The sequence below is a fragment of the Akebia trifoliata genome, chromosome 4 (assembly GCF_017979445.1).
Source record: "Akebia trifoliata isolate Shusen 1 chromosome 4, ASM1797944v1, whole genome shotgun sequence".
Taxonomy (NCBI): domain Eukaryota; kingdom Viridiplantae; phylum Streptophyta; class Magnoliopsida; order Ranunculales; family Lardizabalaceae; genus Akebia; species Akebia trifoliata.
In genome coordinates this window covers 4983257-5001394 of record NC_141378.1, presented here as the reverse complement: position 1 = coordinate 5001394, position 18138 = coordinate 4983257, and the positions used below count along the sequence as shown (strand labels likewise).

Here is an 18138-nt window from a genome sequence, read left to right as displayed (position 1 = left end):
TCCTTTTATTTTTCACTCAGATTTTTGGTTTGAGCTCTAAACCAAGATCATTATTAATAAAATAAAATAAAATAAAGTACATTGGCCTGCATGAAATACCTAAGTCCAATAAAAAATGGTGTATTGGGGGGGAATGCTTGAAAGAAGTTGGATTCAAATTGTGAGAAATGATTTGAAGTTGTGTAAATCTTGATTTGTAATGTTTAACTGACTGGCAAGATGATTTTTTTTTCTAATTATTTGGATTGTTTTTAATTTCTCTTGAGATTTTATTTGTTGGTTTAATGCTAGGTTATTGTGGTCTATGTTGATTGGAGTGGCTGCCATGGTTTAAAATTCATGCTGGATGGCTTTGGTTCTTGCTGTTGGCCTTAAATCCAGTTGTTGGGTTAGATGTCTTGAATTAAGATCTTGGTGGATACATTTTATCAAATACCCAACCTGGGTTTCTAGTGAAATTCTAACAGGGAAACTAATTTGATGTAAGATCAAATATGAAATTTTGGATTTTGATTTATAAGTAGGTTGTAATCATTCTCAAATATGGTGAAACTCTAATTCTTTATCAAACACCGAAGTAGATTTTCAGGGAAATTTTCTAATAATGAAATTTTATGTCAAAAAACAAAGCAACAAAGAGGAGAAACAATCAAACAAACACAAGGATTTATGTGGATTGATGGTGTGCCTACGTCCATGGATTATCAGAATAAAATCCAATAACCTCATATTCTTCTGAATTACGACCTTAGAGATCTCTAGCAAAAATTGAGAGCAGAGAAAAAGTTACTTTGTCCCAAAAATACACCCCCAAATTTGTTTACCTCAGCTTATGTCTTAACCTAAACAAAATACAATAATCTTTTAAGTTAGCCCCCTTTGATACTTATTTGCCTCTTGAAATGTTAACCTAAACAGAATACAAGATATTTACGCAACAGATGGAAGATATCTTTGATTTGTAAGTTAGGTTGTAATTATTCTTAGATGTAATGACAACTCTCTTATCTTGTGTCTGTGGCATGGTTTTAAATTTCATCCACGGTATCGTCCACCCCACCAACAAAAAGAGTTGACAAGTCGTCTCAAAGACATGACTTATTCTAATTATAAGGACGTCTCAAATAAATTAGATATCTCATTCAAGACGACTTGATCTCATTCATGGACAAGACAAGACAAGACAAGACATCAAAACAAGTTTTAAAAACATGGTCTGTGGACGTGGTTTTGGCCAACTGATTGTTTATTACGAATAACACCAGATTTAGGGATCTGTACTCAGACTATTCATTCAAGATTCACCTAGTGAGAGGCCCTATTAGACCCATATAATAAGTTCTTCAAAATATTTATTGGAAGAGGGGTGAGGGAAAAAATATTTTTGTGCCACTTGAATTCATCCAAGTCCTATTTCTGTTTCAAAATGAAATAATTAAACATCCAATATTTCAAATTATATCAAAATGTTTCAGTCAAGATTGTCCCAATTTTTCTGTCGACATGAACATTGCTTTTAGGCAAGGTTTCAAACCTTGTTCCTTCCACCTTGCTTACTCTCTATTGCTGCAAAATTCTAATTTCAATAAAGACTCGGAATGAAATATAAAAATTTTCAAAATGTTTTAGTCAAGACTGTTTCAATATTTCTCTAGACCGAACATTATTGAAAAATTCTAATTTTGACAAACTCAAATGACATTCACTTTAAAACATCCCATATTATAAATCATCTCAAAATGTTCGGTCAAAACTTTTTTTTGGTAATTTTTCTCTTAATTGGAACATTGCTTTTAGACACGATTTTAAACCTTGTCACGATTCAATGTTCCAAAATATCTCCAATAGTTTCATCAAAACTATTTCAATTCTTCTCTTGCTGGGAACTTTGTTTTTAGACAAGATTTTAAATCTTGCCAACCCTCCCTCCATTCTCCTCCTCATTTTAAATGGTCATGCTAAAGTGACCTCAGCGGGCACACGCGGGAGCATCTTAACGTGGTGACACACACATGTCCATAGATATATTTTACTCGTATCTCAGAAAAATGCATCTATGGGCATATGCTCCACCAATTCAAGATGTCCTCAAGTGAGGTCACTTCAACATTAATCTTCTAAATATTTCATTTTTCAAATTATCTCAAAATTGTATTTTCCATCTTACCCTCCCCCATCCTTTTAAATAATTTTTTATTTTTATGAAACATTCAATATTTTAAAATATCTCAAAATATTTCGGTCAAAACTGTTTCGATTTTCTCTTTGACTAGATTACTAGAATATTGCTTTTTTAGACAAAGCCCATTCCCGACAAGGCATAATTATTTGCTCTACAAATGCTAGCCATTAGATTTCATTTTTTTATTTTTGTCTTTTAAGAAAAAGTAAATTGGAAAAATGCTCAAAGGAACAACAGACACCATTGATCTTAAATGGGACCCACATTTGACCCAAAATGCACTGTAATAACCAACAACAATGTTAGCAAGTCATGTGTATGAAATGAAATTCTTCTCCCTGGAATGAATGTGGAGGTGGGGGGGGCAATAGGGTTCTACTCTTAAATCCTACCCACCCATTATATTCCACTTTTTCAACTTAAAAAAAAAAAGTACCCCCCTTTGATTCTCCAAAATGCCCCCAACCAACCTTATAATGAATATTTAGTCCACCCTTGCCAATCCTATGGGCTTAGTTAGAAGGAAAACACTAAGCCAAAGTCTTGAGACTCTTCTTAGAGATTCCCGATAAAATGGATCCTTAGGAAAGTCTTTACTAATCCCTAAGAGATCAGTACAAGTGTCTAGGAAATTTATTTATTTTTCTCTCATGAAAGAGAGAAAATTGGGGGGTTAAAGTTAAATTTTCTTGAGATGAAAAACTAATCTCTATATCCAATGGGCGATTTGTTGTTGACTTAATAGCTTAGAGGGCTATCAAGATCGATCTATGTAGTCTTTATAGATCTATCTATACCGACCATGGTAATAAGAAAAGGCACCCGATGTCACCTCTATCAAAACATGATTTTCAATTCGTAAGAAATAACAAAAATAACATAGTCTCAAAAATAGCTTGATTTAAAGTCAATCAACGTAATAAGAAAAATGACTTCAAGATGATCTGAGTACTTTCTCACACCAAATCAAAGTATTTAATGTGATATCTTATAGTACTTATCACAATAAGTGGAGAACCTGACATTCTTTTATCAAATTACTCTTAAACAGTAAAATCATACTACCTCAACATTAAATATTTTGAGACACTATTAATCCAACTTAAGTAGTCACATTAATGAGATGTGAGCATAATCCCTAAGGATAGAATCAACAACCTCTCAAGCACCACCCGACATTACACTTGGACTTATCATGTAGTTATAAAGATTTGAAAGAAGGTTCATAACTTGAAATCTCTCAAATTTCATATCTTTCAATTTCCACACCCTACAACCTCATGTTCATCTTTTTCTCTAAACCATCTTCATTGCTCTATTTTCTTCCCACTAATATTGACTTAACCTTCAAAGAATCTTTGCTAAGCACCATGCCGAGACCTCAAATTTATTTCTTTCTAACTTCCTATCATTGAAGCAACCTCAAGAGATGAACAAAACGAAACATCATCAATAGCTAAAGACCGTTAGATCTAGCATATCAAGAAATCAGTGTTTTCATCTTGAGGAGTTTTCATCCAAATTAGCCTCCACAATTTACCATGTTCTTCCTACGTTTCTTAATAGTCATCAACTTGTTGTCACCTTGTAATCGTAAACAGAACCCCAAAGAGATAAGCAAATTGATAAATTTGGGGGTCCAACTCAAAATCAATTGACAATGAATGGAGAAACTCAAGATCTTATAAGGAGAGAGACAAGGTAACTTGTGTCCGATGTGGGACTAAACTCAACACATCCCATACATGTGGGCCAGACTAGGCCAAAGCAACTTGGAGATATAAACTAGGCGACATGGAGAAAAGAAATGCCCGTTTTGATACCATGATAAATTTGAGGATCTAACTCAAAACCAACTAGCAATAAGTGGAGAGGCCCAAGATCTTTTTGTAAGGAATTCAACCCGAAATTCCAAACTTGTGAGAAACAAGAAATAGAAGAAAAACACACACGTCGAAAAAGGAAAACAATCACACGCACAAGACAGTATTTACGTGGTTCGGCAATTTGCCTACGTCCACGGAGTTGTAGAGATTTCACTATTTCGAGAAGAATTACAAAAGTGCGGCTCTAGTCCAAAGACGACAACCAAAACCTTAAAAACCCTAATCACCAAAAACGGCTTTTATATACTGCGCACAAGATACACAATGGGTTACAAAACAGGCCCCAAAAATTTTTCCCGGGGGCGTTGCCCCCTGGGCCCCCAGGAGGCTTATCCATGAGCACTCCGGCTTGGGCCTATCGGCCCAAGCCTCCACTCCATGGATTAAGCCTCAGAAAATATCCCATCAAAATACCACGCAAACATTATTCGGGTCGGGTCGTCAACCGGATCAAAATATAACTAGGCTCCACAAAGCCCAACACTTTTGAGGAGAGAGACAAGGTAATTTGTGTCCAATGTATGACTAAACTTAACACGAATGTCGGTGTAGATTGTAGTAGAAAAAGAATAAAAAGTCCTAGAGAACATAATGTTGAAAGGTTGACAACGCATGGGCAGCAGTTGATGTTAATGTTAATGATGTTATTATAACAATGTAATTCGGGGATCACCATATTATAACTGGTGAGTATAATCTATCTCACAGATTAAGCATAATTGACAGACATGGTCATCAAATGTCTAGCAGTAAATTACAACCCAGGATCTTGAAGAAATGGCAAACATTCTGATCATCAATTAGAAGAAACTGCAAGAATTCAACAAGAGATCGAGAAAATAGAACATATCGATCAGTCGTGAACTACAATACATGGCAAGTAAGGTGCTCGGGCTCTTGCATTTCTCCTTCCAATATACAAAGATTTTTCTTTTCTTCAAATTAGAGAGAAATCAAGAAAAAGAAGTTATGTACTCCAAAAAGAGATAAATTAAAACTCAAAAAAAAAAAATATGAAAGATGAATAATAGAGGGGATTTATGTCGAAAAATGAAAGACCAGTGTTTCTCTTTGGATTCAATGATTGTTCCTAATTTTTCATTTGTTTCTTGTGACTTCTTACGCATTTTTTTTCCCTCTTTTCATTGGTTAGCTTATTTCTTCATACTTTTATTTTGAAAGCAATACATAGTTTGACTACTTTCCATCATTATTTAGTGTTTATTTAATCATTGTATTGTCCTCTAATGTGGCCTATTACGGCATGGAGATAACCGTAGACGTGTTCCTCGAGATATGAGTAAAAAGCATCTACGCTGTTTTGTGTGCACCTTCACATCAGAAATGTGAGAATCACAGTAAATCCAATACCACCCCAGCATTAGTGTTTTTAATACACATTAAAGAGTGTCTTGGGTTTGGGGTGGGGGGCAAAAGTAATAACTTTTACTAATAATATTTTATAATTAAATATATACTATCAACACAGATCCCTAATCTACTGATGGATACAGTAAAAATAAATAAGAAAAACAAGATTTACGTGATTTGATTATGCATACGTACACAAACAAGCAATAAAAGAACTCTTCATCATATTTGAATAATTACATTTCAGCCCTTATATGGTTACAAATTGGGTAAAAAAGTTACCCAACAGTCCCAACTCCTTGGCAATCCCTTTCACCAATAGAATACAAGGCATAATAACTTATATTTTTCAGCCATATGGCATACTTATTATTGAGTAATGCTTGGGTGACACAGGGATTTACTGTGATTCTCACATTTCTGATGTGGAGGCGGCTACATAATGACATAACCGTAGATGCTTTTTACTCGTATCTCGATGATAGACATCTATGGTTATCACATCAATGGAGTGAGAATCACAGTGAAAAACAAAGTCCCCCAAGGATTTTCCTTTATTATTTAATTAATTTTCACTAATATCAATGCCTAGAATTCAATCAATGTTAAATGCTATTAGGGTAAAAGACTCCCAAAAACTCGACTGCTTGAAAAAAAAAAAAAAAAAAGGGTTGGGCCATCATATGGATCTAGTTAAGATTGGGCCAGGTCCAATAATTTTTCAGCCCATCAAATCCGGATTATGCTAGGGCTTGATAGTTCCCAGCCAGCCCATTACTATATTTTATAGATATTTCATAACATATATGTATATATATGGTTAGATGAATGATTTTCTAATAAAACTTACCTAAAAGTAAACTATATTATATAATTAAAGTTTAACATTCTTCTATAATCATTGTAAGTTAAATGGGAAATCAATTTCAATTTTGATTGGATAATCTTAACATACAGACAAAAAAATTATTTAAAAAAGTAAAAAAAATTCACTAAAAATATTGAATTATAGACATTTTATTTGGTCGAAGCCCATTAGGATTGGGCTAGGGCTTACTCAAATTGGGCCTAATAGAGCCCAGCTAAGCCTAACTCAAACCCGCCCATTCACAGCCCGACCCACCCTTTTTTCTCCATAATGGTATGGATATATAGAGTTTAGACATGTCAACAATTCAACATCCAATAGAAGTTTTGGGGTGTTGGCAGTCAAGAATATGTTCCCATACCGATATCTACACACCAAATCGGAGATCAATTTGTTTTTTTTTTTTCAAGTTATTCACATGGATGGGCCTGTAAAACTTTGTACCTATAAATTTATGGTGATTGGTGAGCACATCTTTACTATTATAATGAGAGAGGTGAGTCCTGTTGATGCAAATTCACATTAGTTAATTTTTTTTTTTTAATTTTAGAAATATCTTTGCAATACATAAATGTATGAGACAACACGTTATAAATTTAATCATAAATTCTGGTATATTGTAAAGCGATAAATAGGGATTTTGGCTGACGACACAGCATCTCGTAAATTACTAAATTAGTTATAAAGAAAATCTTAATCATATTTAAATGCTAAATTTTGTTACTCACATGCAAAAGCACATGCCACCAATAAAAGCAACCCCTTATGTTCTTTAGTTTTCATAATTACTCCCTCTGTGTCTCATCAAGTGGAATGTAACTTCTCGTCTTTTTATGGGTAAATAGGAGTTGATCCCACGACCTCAAAGTTGCTTTGCAATTGGTCAAACCAATTGAGCTATGAGTCTAAGCCTTTTTTTCTTTGATGAAGGGAGCGTCGTCCCGTAGACCCGACTAGCAAGGGCAAGACAACCGGCCTTTTAGACTACCATATCTTGTCCAAATCCCTTAGGTACATACAATACCCTACAAACCACACATACCAAGTAAACCGGGATAAATCCTTATGGGTGGCCAATGAGAAGACTTGAACTCCTCTCTTTCCCTTCTTTTTTGGCTCTCCCTTTCTCTCGTTTGTCTCCTCTGGATCATTTTGCAAGAAGATTGTGATATCTACGTAAGTAAGATTGGGATTGATAGATTGTTATCCTTTGATGTCTTTATTTAAATCCTTTTCTAAGGGTATTTTTTTTTTTTTTCTTTTTTACAATCAGATATCCCTATAGACAATGAACTGGGCCCATATCCAGGCTTTTCCAGTCCATAGACCATGGTCTTGTCCAAAGACTAGTCCCAGGGCATGTGCAATGCCCACACATCATATGCACCAGCTAAGTGAGGGTGCACCTATGCAGGTGGTCCCTGAGGAATTAATGCTCATATTTGATACTGAACTCATGACCTACGGGAAACCCTTTTTTAAGGTGAATGCAGTTTATTGTATTATCAATTGAATCCCTTCTTCTTTGTGGTATTAGAGACCATCTCTTGCAAATAAGCCCAAGGTTTATATTTTCAAGGCCTTTTAATTGTCCAGCCCAACTGTTTTTGGTCCCATCTCATCCGGGTCTTTCATTGAGTTAACCCATCTTTTTCTCTCCCGTTCACTCCTCTTTGCTAAATTTCTCTTCTTTATCATAATTTTAGGCTCATAAATGTCCAATCTGAGATCGAACACAAGTCTAATTGATTGAGATCGACTTTATTTATCATAGTTCAAAGTGCCTCGGGATCATTAGTGATTAAGCTAATCTCGACCCAAAAATTTGAGTATCTGAATCTTCCATGATTAAGTTCATTTTGGTCAATAGAGGTTTATTTCATTTTTTGGATTAAAATCTGTCAGATTTCTATCTAGCCTAAAATCATGGGACAATTGAGGCCCATATGAGTTGAATGATTCGCTCTTCTTCGTCTTCTACACATCTATGCATGAGATTCATCTCATCTATCTGCAATCAATCATTGTGTAATTATCATATCATTGACAATTCGTTTATCGACAACAATTCCTCAACAATTTTGAGGGCTGACAATCATTTGAAACTATTGAATTCATCAGTGACACAGATTTGACAAAATGTTTTTATTTTATAAATATTATTATTATCTTATATGATTGCCATGAGTTTTAGGAGGGTATATTAGAAATTATATTAGATGAATTGGAGTAAAGAGTATATTGTTGCTCCAAATCATATTTACAAGAAGAGTAGCATAGCAATGAGATTGTAATTAGGCATAGGATAGATTGATATTGATTGATTGCTATCTTTTAATATCCTATTTTTAAGGATGATTGTAGCTTATTATCAATGAAATTACTCTTTTCTTCGTTGTCAATTAGCTAGAGAGGACGATTGTAGGTAGAGGGCCCCTCGCCCACCTTTTTTAAAAAAAAACTATTGGCATGAAAGTCAAAATATACAAATTTTTGAACAAGAATGTTGGCCCTAGGTGTTAATAAAACTTTAAGCATTTGACGATTTTTCTTAAAGGAAAAATAGATGGGTGTAATTGATAAATGTTTGATATATAAGAAATTATAAATTTAGGTTGAAAATGAGCTGGGGGGGTGATAGATAGAGAGAGAGAGCGAGAGAGGATCGTTACGGTGAAAATTATTTGTAGATAATCATAGAGGTTGCGTGTGAAGTCCCTACCATTGTGTGGTTGGGACTAGGGGTGTCAATGGATCGGTGATCGGTTCCATAAATACCTAGAACTAAAACCTAAATAAAATCTTGGTTATGGTTTTTATCATTTTCGGTTCTGGGTAGGAAATCCTTGGACCCAGAACTACCCCTAGAAATATCTGATACCCATCAGGTACCCATCGAGTACTCACCGAGATAGATAATATTTTTTTAAATGAAAAAATAATATGAATATTCAATACAATAGAGAATTAGTTATAAATGTAACAATTTAACTTTGAATTCCTCAATTGAAAGTTAAGATCAACATTAAATTCTTCGAGCAAATCAAACTTTTGAGAATAAAGTCATAGAAAATTATAATATGAAGCATTTTTTTGTTGTTGAACTTGTATGAGAATAAAGAAAATGAATGGAAGTTCAGGTTGAGAAAATGCAAAAATTAAAGAATTTATATTTTTTTTAATCTTAACTTTAGTTCAACTACATTTATTTTAAGATATCTCTTTGTGAGTATTTTATTAGTCTACTAATTTCATTATAAATGCTATAAAGTTACTAGTTAGGTACCCAAAGAGTACTAGAAGGAGATATGATTCTTATTAAGTCCTTAAGATAGCTACCCAGAATCAATCCGAAAATAATCAAATCCATATTGGTAGACTCAAAATTGACTAATCGATTTTGGGCACATAGGGTAATTGCGTACCCGTTGACATCCATAATTGGGACTGTGTAGGTATTGACTGAGTTTGACTTTGTTTCCAACCGTTTTGCCAAAAACATTGATTTTTTTAATTAAAGAATCCTTCATTTTCTACTTCCTCAAAAATCCAAAACATTCTCGAGGTTTGAAAATTGAAGGAGATAGCATATTGAGGATAAAAACTTGAGTTATACCAACCTAGCTAACTTAGCCATGCTCCGACCATCATTAATTGAGCCAAATAACATCTCAGAACTTTAAAGTTCATGGTTTAGATTAGAAATTAAAAAATAAAAGTAAATAAAAATGATCAAAATTTTCCAATTTTTAGGGTTCCAAATTCAAAACTTGTCTTCATGTTGGCTGAGGATGAGGTCCTTTAAGTCATTTTATTTAAGTCTCAGAGTATCGTCATCAATTTAAAAATAACCGGGGGTTTCTCAAATATTCTCCAAAACCAGAGGATTATTATTTTATCTATAAACCATTTGGATTCCTTTACTTACCGCTAATTGCTACTTTACTTGTTTACCACCCTTAAATTTCGTCTCTGTAGATTTTTTTTGTCTTAAAATCGTCCTTTGGTGGTCCAACTTACCTTCCACAATCATCAAAGCATCTCTCCCACCTTTTTATACTACAAAAAACACAAAACCTTCATCTTCTCTCCCTCTCTCTCTCTCTCTCTCTCTCTCTGTGTATCAATCTGTGATCTGCCATGGATGAAGAATACGACGTTATAGTTCTCGGAACAGGGCTCAAAGAATGCATCCTCAGTGGTCTTCTCTCTGTTGACGGCCTCAAGGTTTCTTTTTTATTTTTCCTGTAAAAAAAATTTAATCTCAATATTTTCATATATAACATCCATGTCTATACTTGAATTGGTTGTCTAGGTTTTTGTTTTTGATCCGATCGGTCCTGATCTCGATGTTCCAATAATTTCAGTTCCCAAAATTTTCCAAAATTATACAATGTTTTGATATTAGTAAGGAACTGAGATTTTTCATAAAAAGTCCCAAACCTTACATGTTAAAGTGATTCAGCTTCGAGCAGATCGCTAATTTTGTTTGTCTTTGTTTCCTCATATTGCTTTGTGAGGAATTGGTTTGTATATCTGAGTTAATAAGGGTGAGAATTACTATTTAATTGAGATGCCCAATTGTTGGTTTTACATTAAGTGAAACTTTTTTAGTTTGAAGTACTTCTGAATCTATCTCATTCAATGAAGTACTTTAAGATAATAAGACTATTGCGGTATTGGGTGTTCTTTGTGTTATTGACAACCTTTGCCGCTGATCCCACACTTCAATTGATCGACATTTTGCAGCAAAACCTACTAAACTGTGGGTTTGATCCAAACATACCTCCCAAATGAGGAGTTTGCTTACATGCTTCCAGCTTTTATTTATGTGTAAATCACGCATGGTCGCACCAAGGAATATTTCTGGATATATATATATGTATAGGGTCCCGTTCCCCACCCTAAGCTTTACCCTACACTTTAACAAACGTGTTTTGTCCTACATGGGTTAGAAGTTTTGGAATAGGCTGATTTTTGGTGAGGAGATCATCCTCACCAAAAATCAGCTCATTCCAAAACTTCTAACCCCATCAAAAATGGTTTACAAAAAATGGACGGTCCACGATTTTTCAACTTGTAAACATGGGGCTAAAAATTTCGGAATGGGCTGATTTTTGGTGAGGATGATCTTCTAATCATAGAGATCATCCTCACCAAAAATCAGCCCATTCCAAAACTTCTAACCCATGTAGGACAAAACACGTTTGTTAAAGTGTAGGGTAAAGCTTAGGGTGTTGAACATTTCCCATATGTATATATATATATATAGATATGGACAGAAGGACCATTTGTCTCTATGGATCACATTTCAACGTAACGCTCAAATACACCATCGGATGCCACATGCATCATATAGAGCATGAAATTTTATGAACTTAAAAAAAAAAAAAACAAACAAACAAATAGAATTGAAAAAAGAGATTTTTTTCACCGTTGGATTTAAATTTTAAATCCAGGAGTTCATTGGCCGTCCATTTTAAATTTAAGATCTGGTGCTAAAAAAAACTTTATTTGAGGCTTTTATTTTTCTCAACCCAATCTACACCACAAACAAGAGGGCTGAGTTGTCATTTGGACCAACGGCTAGTCCACGTGGCCCTAATGTGGACTTCGGTCCATACTCTACGTGGTCCCTCTGTCCATGTAACCTTTTCCCATAATATATATATCAGCTGATAGAATTTAAAAACCATATGAAACATCTGTCCATATGCATGAGTAGGTTAAAATTTGAACTTAGGTATAGATGTCACTGAAGAGCGGATGGGATGATTAACATTTAGGTTGTATTAATATCTGCATCCATGAGGATCTGTGACATGGATGATATTCTGGAAAAATAAATGGAATCTACTTTTTTTTACATCGATAAAGATAATTATGAATTATGTGAATTATGTTATTTTCCCTGTTATTGATTTCCCTTAAAACTTGAAAACATCTTGGGTTTTGAACGCTCTTTAAATTCGCTTAATGCATCTTGGGTTTTGTTCATGTTATTTGTATAACTCATTATTTGTATTTCACAAACCAGGTACTGCACATGGATAGGAATGACTACTATGGAGGAGAGTCGACGTCACTCAATCTTATTCAGGTTCTTCTGATTTTATGGGAGTGCCCTACAAAGCCTTGTAAAAAATTCATGGAAATTTAAAATTCCTCTCCTTATAACTTTCTTTGGAACTATTAAATTGCAGCTATGGAAAAAGTTCAGGGGAAATGATAAGCCTCCTGCACAGTTGGGTTCTAGCAGGGATTATAACGTGGACATGATCCCAAAGGTTTTCTTCTTCCCCCTTCTCCCTGTTGTCTTTCTTTCTTTATTTATTTTTATTATAATTTTTTTAATTGGGTGCGTAACATATCAGTAATGCCTTATTGAATAATGTTTGGTTTATTAGTTCATGATGGCAAATGGCACTCTGGTGCGTGTCCTCATTCATACCGATGTTACAAAATATTTGTACTTCAAGGCTGTGGATGGAAGCTATGTCTTTAATAAAGGAAAGGTATCACCTTTTATCCCTCCAAGTCAGCTTTCAATAACTTGGCTTTTGGGGTTATAAGACCAAGCTCACCATTTCATCTCATCATTTCAATAGGTTCACAAGGTGCCGGCAAACGACATAGAGGCTCTCAAATGTCCGCTGATGGGTATATTTGAAAAGCGCCGTGCTCGCAAGTTCTTCATCTATGTTCAAGACTACGAAGAAAACAACCCCAAGACACACGATGGGATGGACCTTACAAGAGTAACGACAAGAGAACTTATTGCGTATTGCTCTTGTTCTTGGCCTCTTTTTATTTTTATTTTTTATGTTCATCTATTTCTGTTTCATATACATAATCCATTAACAATGGATGCTTCGTTGTATACATTTTTATTTTTGTTCCTTGTTGAGGAAATTGGAGATACCATTAAGATGGTCTCAATAACATTTGGGCTCATGCAACTCATATAAGCTGTTTGGATCCACCACTTGGCAGTCCGACATAGGATATGCTACTTCAGCCTGTAGTGATAGTTTTCATATCATTTCTGATTTCCATAAGGATTTGATAGATTATATTGGCTAAGTTGTCAGCAGGAGGCACTGTGGAACCATAGAGTGTTTTAAGATATCAAAGCAAAAAAAAAAAAAAAAGTACAATAAACTTCTAACATTGATATCATTTCAATACTGGGGCACTCAGAAATGGTTAGAGCTCTTGGTCTGCCAGGCACAACAAATAGGTGAACTCAATCATAAAGGTGGACTTAACAAACCTAGTAAATATCATTTCTTATTTATCAGGCATGAGAATTCCGAGTTAGTGATGAGGTTACTGATGAGAGATTTTTTTTATGATACAGTGGTGCACAAATGGGTATCAGAAAGTCTTAAATCCCAAGGTTTAGAATCTTGTTTCAAGACAATGTGTCAGTTAGGTGAAAAATCGAAACACCCTCAACCAAAACATTCATTGTTTCATTCCAATATTGAACCATGCTAAATCTCAACAGTTAGAATCAAAGGTTGTATCACACACCACAATATCCGGTGGTTGTATTTTTTTCCTTTTACTTTTTTTGAAAAAGAAAAATAATGAGTTGTTTTGCTATATAGGAAATAACAATGAAGCATTTATGGAACAACCACCATATGTGCTTTATGGGAGGTGAAACATCAGAGAAGCACAACCTTTTAATTGATCAAGTAATCATGATGTTTGATATAATGCATGTATCCATCAATTTAAGCTATTCACAATGCTGCTAAATTGATTATGAAATCCCCTGCAACTATCAAGCTATTTTATCTTGTGGTGTCAATTTTAAAGGAATAACATGAAGTGATATAAAAACCAGGGGGCAATAGGGGTTTGCTTCCTCTGGTTGTGTGTTTGAAATTGGGTGGCCTCCTGACTGACTTACCCTATTGCATGTTGGGAAACTTCCTTGTCAAGTTGTGCGACCGTAGGGACCTTGTGTTTTTCTAAAATAAAAAATAAAAAATGCAGTGATATATTATTACATTTAATATCCTTTTGAAAACATTTATTATTGTTTACAATTCAATAAGTATGACCTTTCTTGCATGGGTATTTTTTATGTCTCGAGAGCGTGACCCTAACAAGAACATTGAGACTTTTTTTTGTAAAAAAAAAAAAAATCTTTTTTGTGTGATAGAAGTGGTCTATTATGGTTCATGTTGATGTAGTTTGTAAATTTAATCTTTACTTTTTTCTTAATTTGGTTAGGGTTGTGTGGGCCTAGTGAGAGATTTTAAGATACTTTATTTCATCATCATAGAAGCCTTATCCCAAATATTTGGGCTCAGCTATTTTAAGATATTTTATTCAATTAAGTTAGTTTTCCTAATTAAATTTTAAGTGGTTCTTTGTTCTCTACAATACAACTTTTCTTAAACTTGGGTTAGTTGGTTGCAATGTTGCAAGAATTGTAAAAAGATTAAAGATTTAAATCTCATTTTGACTTAGGGATCAAAGGGAAAATCTTTACCTATCTTAAAAAAAAAAAAAAAAAAAAAAAAATCAAAGCAAAAGTGTCCTAAGGATCCCCCACCATCCCTTCAACAGTGTAGCCCTTTTCCCCTAGAACTCAATGATGAGCAGTTTTCCACATAAAGGAGTGAGGGATGTCCCTCCTCTCACCCCTAAAGTACTAAGCCCCATCAAAAGCCAAATGGATAAGAGAAGAAAGTGTCCCTTCAAGGTGCAATTTTCCAGATTTTGATTGGGTTTGATCTAACATTTCAGGTTTCATACAGAGGTATTGATGATTTTAGGTAGATCTTTGTCTTGATGGAAATGCTCTAGATCAAGTATTTTACATGTGATTGAGAGCTGAAAAAATTCTTAACTAAAGTGACACCTTCCTTTTAATAATGATGTTTTAAATGTGGGCTGGTTCCCAAAGTAAGGTATCCATTAGAAACTTAAGCCTTGGGTTCAGTTCTAGAATCTGTACATATGATATTTCTGTTATTATGTAGCCTCCTAACTATGTTTAATCTGATGGTCTTTTTTATTTTGTTTTCTTATGATTTGTCTTGTCCATCCGTGACTATACCTCCCTCCAAAAGCTTAAATTTTTTGATAAAAAAGGTTTTTTGTTTTACAACTAATAATATTCAAATAAAAGAATTGCATCAAACACATACTATTATTCTCCTTATGACTTGGTTAATATTTTCCAGTAAATTCGGGCTTGATGACAACACTGTGGACGTTATTGGCCATGCTTTGGCACTTCATAGAGACGACCGCTACCTACATGAACCCGCTCTGGACACTGTGAAGAGAATGAAGGTAAGATGAAGCTAGAAGCCGTCAACTTATTCTTTAGCTTTTCTAGTCTTAAACCTTGAAAAAACAGTTTTCCATCTTTCTCCCCTGCTCTTACATGAAGGATTTTTGTTTCATTTTATGATAGCTTTATTCGGAGTCTATAGCACGTTTTCAAGGAGGATCACCATATATCTATCCTTTATATGGCTTAGGAGAGCTTCCACAGGTTGGTCCTTTTTTATGCTACACAAACTTGGAAGTACACACTACTTTGCTCCATGTGTTTGTTGATTGATTTCTTTCAGGCATTTGCACGGCTTAGCGCTGTTTATGGTGGGACATACATGTTGAATAAACCTGAGTGCAAGGTATTTTCCATATTGGGTTTTGAACATAACCTTCTATCATCTTTTACTGAATTTTTCCTGATTAAGTTTTATATGACATTGTATATGATCTTGCTTTCAAATTCCAGGTAGAGTATGATGAGGAAGGTAAGGTTTGTGGTGTCACATCAGAAGGGGAAACCGCTAGATGCAAGAAAGTTGTCTGTGATCCTTCCTACTTGCCCAACAAGGTGAAAATTTTCATTTCATGATTACAAGTTTCTTGGAAAACCTGGTGATATTCTGGACTGTTATACAACCAAGTATGCCTGCACCCATGTTAAGACATTTTTTAGGAAAACATCAAGACCTACAATACTTGCAATAAGGGAAAAACACAAACTTAATAGCAGGAAAATTAAACTGCCAAAACAATACTCCAGAGTTCAATTTGTATAAAAGAGAAGAAATAAAAACATGAGAAACTCAGTATTTAGTTCAATTGAAAAAGAAACTAAAAGCAATAAATGGAAGTATGGGAACTCTGTGATTAACAATGTGGTTTCCAATGATTAAACAGGTTAGGAAGGTGGGGAAGGTTGCCAGGGCTATCTGTATCATGAGCCATCCCATCCCAAACACTGGTGATTCTCACTCGGTGCAGGTCATCCTGCCACAGAAGCAATTGGGTCGCAGATCAGACATGTGAGTTTTCATCTTACTTGTCCTATTGTGAGGCTGAACTGCCGGTGTTCCAGAAATATGTACTAATGTTGCATTTTATATTAGCATTATCTTCAGAAACCCTATTCTATTGATTCTCATTCAAGTTTTCAATTGGTTCTACCGACTTCAAATATCAACCCCCATTTTTCATTATAAGCTGACATAACAAAATACACGAGCCTCCCAATGAATATGGTCATCATCATCCAAAAATGTTGGTTTCTGGCTAGGTCTCCTAAATTTGACTTATTGAATGAAATTTGAGTTCCATTCCATTGAATTTGCCCCATGCCTATGGCAATGTCCGCAATGGGGGTTGGGAAGATAAGATTTCCAGTCTTCTAATGAATCTACCAAGATTTTTTCTGTATAAGAAAGTTTTTCGTTGTTGGATTTGGTAACTGAAAGCCCAAATTCCAATTTGAATATCTGACATTAATTTTTTTAGTGGACTTTTCTAATGAATTTGGTTTCCTGTTGAATCTCAAATGCTTCTAGTGATCTTTTGTAGTGCCTTTGGTTGGTTGGGCAGGTATCTTTTCTGCTGTTCGTATTCCCACAATGTTGCTCCTAAAGGAAAATTCATTGCATTCGTGTCAACGGAAGCAGAGACTGATCAGCCTGAGATTGAACTAAAGCCGGGAATTGATCTTCTGGGCCCCATTGATGAAATATTCTTTGATGTTTACGACAGATACAAACCCGTTAATGAACCCTCTCTGGACAACTGTTTTATATCGACGGTGAGTCTCTTGACCTTTTCTTACGATCAATTTTTCATTAATATGGATGCCTGTCTGACCAAGTTCATGGATGTTTAACAGAGTTATGATGCTACAACACACTTTGAGTCGACTGTCATGGATGTGCTCAATATGTACACAATGATTACTGGGAAGGTAAGAATCAATCTTTTCTCCAGAGTTGTGATCTCATGTTCCATCCAAATTCATAAAACGAGGTTAAAATTGTGTTTGGCATGGTCAAACACTGTGGTTAATATGATCTGGCTTCCATGATGATCATGGTATCTAGAACTGTACATATATGAAGAAGGGTATGATGGTTGAACTGTCTTTGAGTGACCCAACATTGGGTCTCTCAGATCCAGGATCAGATGGGCTTTAGTCAAGCAGACTTTGACCAATGATCTTGATTCAATTGAAGAGGTGAGCAATTAGGTTCATCTCTCTTTTGAACCATTGACACCACATGTTTTTGTTTGATTATGGAAATGTTGGTGTCTATGCAGTACTAATGTGAGAGACATGTTTGCAAGCAGGTTGTAGATCTCAGTGTGGATTTAAGCGCTGCCAGTGCTGCCGAAGAATGAGAGGTGGATCGCTTGGTGTAGGAATGATTCATGCTTTCGAAATGTATAAGATGCCATGGCACGGGTGGAGCGTGTCAAACTGGAATTTGGTTGAATTTAGTTGTGAATCGTTCCCTTTAAACTCAAATGGTTTCAAAGTTCAGACTAAA

The 18138-nt window shown here is 34.8% G+C and overlaps 1 protein-coding gene across 1 annotated transcript; it reads left to right on the top strand.

Moving 5' to 3' along the window:
* The first annotated feature begins 10313 nt into the window (after positions 1-10313).
* Positions 10314-18138, top strand: LOC147403195 (guanosine nucleotide diphosphate dissociation inhibitor 1-like). The gene is made up of 13 exons (XM_086438685.1): positions 10314-10534; positions 12345-12407; positions 12511-12594; positions 12715-12822; positions 12916-13088; positions 15514-15625; positions 15750-15830; positions 15910-15972; positions 16080-16181; positions 16511-16635; positions 17189-17399; positions 17481-17555; positions 17939-18138. Exons 1-13 carry the CDS (start codon positions 10448-10450, stop codon positions 17987-17989), a joined length of 1335 nt encoding a protein of 444 aa, XP_086294811.1. The 5' UTR covers positions 10314-10447; the 3' UTR covers positions 17990-18138.

Bases quoted from the DNA above. Each gene is read 5' to 3' on its own strand.
- LOC147403195 (XM_086438685.1), top strand. From the start codon at position 10,448: ATGGATGAAGAATACGACGTTATAGTTCTCGGAACAGGGCTCAAAGAA. The intron at 13,089-15,513 runs GTATTGCTCTTG...AATATTTTCCAG, and splicing joins ACGACAAGAGAACTTATTGC to TAAATTCGGGCTTGATGACA. The intron at 17,400-17,480 runs GTGAGTCTCTTG...GATGTTTAACAG, and splicing joins ACAACTGTTTTATATCGACG to AGTTATGATGCTACAACACA.